The 6,149-nt window shown below is 33.5% G+C and overlaps 1 protein-coding gene across 3 annotated transcripts in view; it reads right to left on the reverse strand.

The window, feature by feature from the left end:
• Positions 1-2,306: 2,306 nt before the first annotated feature.
• The window catches only part of Slc6a15 (solute carrier family 6 member 15), a 59,475-nt gene continuing 55,632 nt past the window's right edge, over positions 2,307-6,149 (reverse strand). For all 3 annotated transcript variants that reach the window (XM_010610217.2, XM_033763825.1, XM_033763824.1), the window contains exons 11-12: positions 4,780-4,942; positions 2,307-3,664 (exon numbers count right to left, since the gene is read on the reverse strand). In XM_010610217.2, the coding sequence (XP_010608519.1) occupies positions 3,281-3,664; positions 4,780-4,942 (547 nt within the window). In that variant the 3' untranslated portion in view covers positions 2,307-3,280. The remainder of the gene's footprint in view (positions 3,665-4,779; positions 4,943-6,149) is intronic.

Consider the following 6,149-nt stretch of genomic DNA (forward strand, 5'->3'; position numbering starts at 1 on the left):
AAAATGCTCAATTTAGAAAGGTAAACATGTTATACTCAGTAATAGGTAGCTTATAAAAAGTGTTAATATTTCTAGTAGAAATCTAGAGATTTATGGTTTTTACTTTTTTGTGAAAACTTTATGGCTTCAAAATTTGCAACAAAATATGTGGAAAACTCCATGTAATTGCTACCATTTCTATTGATTGTATTTCATCAAACTCAACCAACAGATATGGATCTCCTTGAAGGTCCTCAGGAAATACAATAACCACAGAATAAGCTCAAAAGGAGAAAAATCGTTTGCTTCTAAAAGGTGTTTAAATTATTAACATTATGGTTTAGATCTAGAATGTCCTGCAAAAGGCACTTGTGTTCAGAAGTGGGGCTTTTGGAAAGTGTCTGGATCATGGGGATATTATACTCCTCAGTGGATTGATGTTGTGTTGTTGGGATGTTGAGTCTAGTGAGAAGAGGTGGCTCATTGGGATATTTTATCCCAGTGACACAAAAGTAACTAAAACAATTAATTCCAACCTTTCTCCATGTAAACAATATTTTTTGTGCAAATTATCATAGTTCATAGCACCTACACCTTCATTCTGTTTGTGAGAAGACAGGATTGATGTTATTTGTCATGCTTTTCATTCACTTTGCCCAATGCTCAACCAAGAATGTGTTTCATTGTAACTCTAAATATATTATAAAATGCTTATGTCTTGCATGTAACTCCAAAAGCTTCTACTTCATTACCTAAAAAATATGGCTTTGAAAAGGTCACAGGTGACTTGAAATCATCATATGGTTTATAAGCACAATATTGTGATCGTAACCTTTCTGGAATTACATAGATACTTCATAATTAGATGATAAATAAGATTTCTGCATAAAAAAAATCACATAAAATTTTCTCATTCATGTGGAAAAAGCTTCATTGAAGAAGACAGCAAAAAAGTAATTATTGGAGCTTAGAAAGGGTAATGAGGAGGAAAACTGAAAGAAAGTTAGATAAAGAACACCAAAATACCATTCTGTAGGAGGAGTAAGTTCTAGTACTCTACAGTGCAATAGGGGATGGTAGTTTACAACTTATTATAAACTTTAAAAAGAACAAGAGGAGCTCATATGCTTCAAAAAATGAAATAATAAATATTTAAGGAGATAAAAATGCAAACTACCTTGGTTTAATTATTGCACATTGTATCAAGTTATCACAGAGTGCTCCATAATCGTGTATAATTATTATATTTTTTTTAAAGTAAATTCTCAAAACTAAAAAATAATATAAAAATATATATTGTCCTTTTATTACACTCTGAACACTAAATTAACCATCTCAGCTCTCTACAGCCTCCCTTACATTTAAAAACAAATAATCCTTGGCTATGTAATATATAGATGCAAGCTGAGGCCAGAGTTTATACAAGCAGTGGAAAATAATACAAAGACAAGTAGCCTCAAAATTTAAGTGTAGGTGAGGATATTTCACAAAATACTAAAAGGAAATAGAATTAGCACTTCATAGGGATATATTTATTTCCATGTTCACTGTAGTATGATTTACAGTAGACAAGACATGGAAACAATCTAAGAGTACCACAAGGAATGAATAGAAAAAAAGAAATTGGACTATATTCACACAATGACACATTATTCTGCATTAATGATGTGTGACCATTTGCAAAATCATAGATGAACCTGAAGGACATTATACTAATGTGTAATGAAATTACACAGTAAGTGAAATTAGCCAGACAGAGAAAAAATAATTGCATAGTATCAATTATATGTGGAATCTTTTAAAAAATAAAATAGGTAAAATGAGTAGAAACAGAGAGTAGAACAATAGGTTGTCACTGTGGAAGGGAGGGGGAAAAATAAGCCAGAAGGAACTTGCAAATATGTAAGATGAATAAACATGGAGATCTATAAAATTGTATGGTATACTGAAAGTCTGTTACATTGGAATCTTTTGCTTTATCTATTTCCATATGTACAACAGTTTCATTTCTCAACCCTAACAATTTCAATTTTTAGAACCACAATATTGTATCTTTAGGGACAGAATTGGTACAACGAGCCCTCAACTGTACACATGGTTTCCTGGGAAGCTTTAAGTATTTTTAAGAGCTGAGAAACTACATCACAGTAACATTTAACCAAGATACTCTATTGTTTACTTGTCTCTGATGTGGTTGTAGCTCTACTAATTAATCTATTGGTCTTACTTGTAATGTGGTGATTAATTAAGTGCTGCCTTAAATACAAGATGATCCATTTCAGATGATACAAGCAAAACCACTGGAAAAACACATGCCATTTTTAAACTTTGTTTATTCGTAGACTAAAATGTAATGCCATACAATTTTAACAATCACTTAAAAAAGGATTTATATTTGCATAAAATGGAAGCAAAACAGAAATATATGAAATAAAATGCCATCTTGCTTCAAGTTTTCAAATAAGTACTTAGAGTACTAATATACATCTATATACATTGCAAGTATATTATATAAATATACTATGAGTAATCTTGAAACCACAATAAATATCAAGTTAGGTTTTTAGGCACAGGGTATAAGAAAAATCCAAAGTCTGCATAATTCTTGAGGGTGCTGAGTGATTTACTCTTAAATCATTTTCATACATATATTTTACATGAAATGTACAGCCATCATTCACATTGTCCCCAGTCACCTCTAAATCGAACCTTTTGTCCCAGCATTAGTGCCTTCTTATCTTTGATACTATTGCTCTATACAGCTATTACGTAAGAAAATATTTTGTAGTTTTCTTCAACTAAATGCCTATGAAGGTACCATTGCTACCAAAATAAATACAGCCTATCTACACAATATAGTCATGGAAATGTGCTGAGAGGCACCACTTTATACAACTGTTCATTGTAATACTGGGAGTTACCCTGAAGGCAGGTTTATAGATTTTAAGTTTATGCCATTATTGAATTGCCAATATTATCAAATCCAGAAATTATTAGAAACTGAGGTAATACATGTTCTTATAGAGATAGAAATACTTGAAAATACACCAAAAGTACTTTTAAAAATCTAGACAAACATGGACCTCAGTCATAAGCTTAGTAGTAATACTTTCTGCATAAATGTAAACCAAAGAATCCAAAGGAACGCTCTAGTTGAATTGACAGGTACTGTTAGGATTACAGATCACAGCCATAGAACACCTGAGATCACCCTCTGATAAGCGAAGCCTAACGCTTCTCTTACTAGAGCCAATGTTCATTGATAAAACGAACCACATACGGCCTGCTGATTTCCCCAGGGCTACAAGTCAGATGATTCTGGCATATCTGGCATGTCCGGCATGTCTGCCATCAAGTACCCTATTCCATAACGTCCATTAGGAGCAGTATCCAGCGTTGGTGACCCACTCTGTTTCCGGTAAATATTTTTACCAAAATTTGGAGATGACATTTCACTTGATATCTTTCCATGAATGAGACTTGTATCATCTCCCTCTAAGTTTACAGGCTCTTTCAGGACCCTTCCTCTCTTATAAGTCACAGATGCTAAATTACCAGAACTGTCATCTATGAGGTTGCAGTGACGAACGATGTAGACTACTGGGACAGGAAGTATCGCAAGGACCATCAGAGAGACACAGACAACCATTCCCCACAGTGGATAGGTCAGAAATTCTTCAGATGCCTGTTAAGCCAGAAAACAATTATCAATAATCTTCCTATGCACATACTTAAAAAATTATAGTTGTGTCATATCTGTCAGCAAAGAAATCCAGACTAGCTTTGTGACTTGCTTTGTTCAACAGAAAGCAGTGGGACGTATACCCAGCAACTTCCAGGATTAGGCCTTGAGGATATTGCAGCTTTTGCTAGAATGCTGCCCTGAATCCATTATGCTTCGAATAATCCTACAATGAAAGGTGTGTGTGTGTGTGTGTGTGTGTGTGTGTGTGTGTGTGTGAGAGAGAGAGAGAGAGAGAGAGAGAGAAGAGGAGAGGTGAGGCGAGAGACCAGGTCTCCACCCTGAAAGCAGTTGCATAAGTTGCCCAAGTCCCCACTTACCCAAAAATCACCACAACTTTGAATTACTAAATTTGGGGTAATTTATTACCAAGCAATAAATAACTGTTTATTTGCCACATTGTGTTTCAAATATCTGAACACTTTGGAGCACATCTGGCACTGTGGATTTGAGTGAGGACGACAGACTTAGGTCTCAGTCACAACTCTATTATGTAGAATTACTGTCAGTAGGATACAGGACAGAAGTATCTCAGTAAATAAGCACTCTGATTCCACAATGCATTATATTACCATGGAGTTAATTCAGCTTGAATTCTAAGTCATTGCTAGTAAGGAACAAAGTAGAAATAGGACAATCATTTTTTACTTCAATTTACTTATTTAAATTATGCTTACATGGCTACTGCCTTTTTTCACTGTGGTATAGTTGAAGAGACATGATTTTTTAAATGTATATCAAAAAATATTTCTGGAGGTTTGATTAAATACATTTTCTGGAGTCAAGGACCCAATAGTTATTGGCTCATCAGTGACAAGAAGAACGCCTCAGCTTTAAAAGGGCAAAGTCAGTGATCCTCATGTGTTTAACAAATTCATATTGCACAAAAAACTTACATGTTTGGGGCAAACCATAATAGTTAAGATTTTTTTTAATAAAAGCAGTGCCATTCAGTAAATGACCAAAACACTTGTTAAGAAAACAAGACGAAAACTTCTAACATCACTTCTTTTTTTTTTAACCTTTTAAAAATCCAAAGTTCTTATTTTATATTTTACCTTATCTTCAATCCATGCATTATATCCAGGAGGACTTAATCCCATGTTCACAATGCTCGCTATGAGCAATGATAACAGCATCAGAGGGGAAATATACTTCCACATAAAGTAATAGTATTTGCTGGGAGCAAAGCCCAGCATATCTTTCAGATCTTCTACAAACCTGAATTTTAAAAAAAGCATTTAATGATTCATCAAATTAGCACTGGTATACCTTAAAATGTGCATTATATAAATGGTTTCACAGAAATTTAACCATGAAAACTTTATGATATTTTACACAGACTCAAAATTTTATATTAGAAAATGATTTATGAGCTAAAATTTTTAAAAATGTAAATGGAACCGATAAGAACTATGTTTTTCATTTAGCAAAAACCCTCTTATGCCAATTATTGAAGTCTCCTTTTACTGATAACTCCTGTTTTATGAATACTTCTCTGCAGTACATTAAAAAAAAAACCCTGTATCATTTTACATAGCAACAATTTCTCGACATTATCAAATGTCCCTAATTGATGTTTGTACTTTCTTGAAATCTCACTGTGGTTGGAAGAAGGTCCACATTTTGCAATAAATAAATGCATCACAAGTCCGTTTTTAATTCTAGTTCCTTTTATGTCTTTACTTCTTTTATTTTTGTTGAATTCCCTGGGTAACCTTTTGCTATAGTCACCAAATCTAGATTTTGCTGATAGCATCCCCGCAGGGTTGTTCATGAGAACATTTGACACTCATGATTCCCATAAATTAGACTTATAATTAGAAATCGTGAACAGATTTATGTTGGAATTTTTTAAAGCCAGGTTATTGAGGTATAATTTACACAAAATTTTAGGTATACAATGTTAATGCAGTCAGAACATATACGATTGCCATGACCTAAACTCCCTTAGTATTTATATGAAAATCAATCTGTGTGCCTTTACACCTTGCAAGTTTTTACCTATTTCAGGTGTTTGTGTTATAGTTTTTATATTTGTTTTGCATATATGTATATATATATTCATCTTTCCTTGGTATCTATTTTCTCTAATCTAATCCTCAAAGAATTAGCCATTGTGGTTCCTGTTTAGCATTTCATTTATGTGCTCTCCATTTCTAAAGTGTTTTAATTTTATGCAGAATTATTTCTTCAGTTCCACCACTTTTATTTGCATATCTTCTTTTCTCTAATTATTATATCTTTCAATTTGAAGTGATTCTGGTATCAAGCTGTCCTTCAATAGCATCTATCAAATTTGAAGACTCATTTCAGATTACTTTAAAGTATTGTCATCAAAAGCGCAAGGTCGGGCTGGGGATTTAGCTCAGTGGTTCCACTGCCTCCCTTGCAAGCACAAGGGCCGGAGTTAGATACCCGGTACCAC

Source organism: Fukomys damarensis, unplaced genomic scaffold (genome assembly GCF_012274545.1).
Source record: "Fukomys damarensis isolate Sample0158 unplaced genomic scaffold, DMR_v1.0_HiC HiC_scaffold_15, whole genome shotgun sequence".
Lineage (NCBI taxonomy): Eukaryota > Metazoa > Chordata > Mammalia > Rodentia > Bathyergidae > Fukomys > Fukomys damarensis.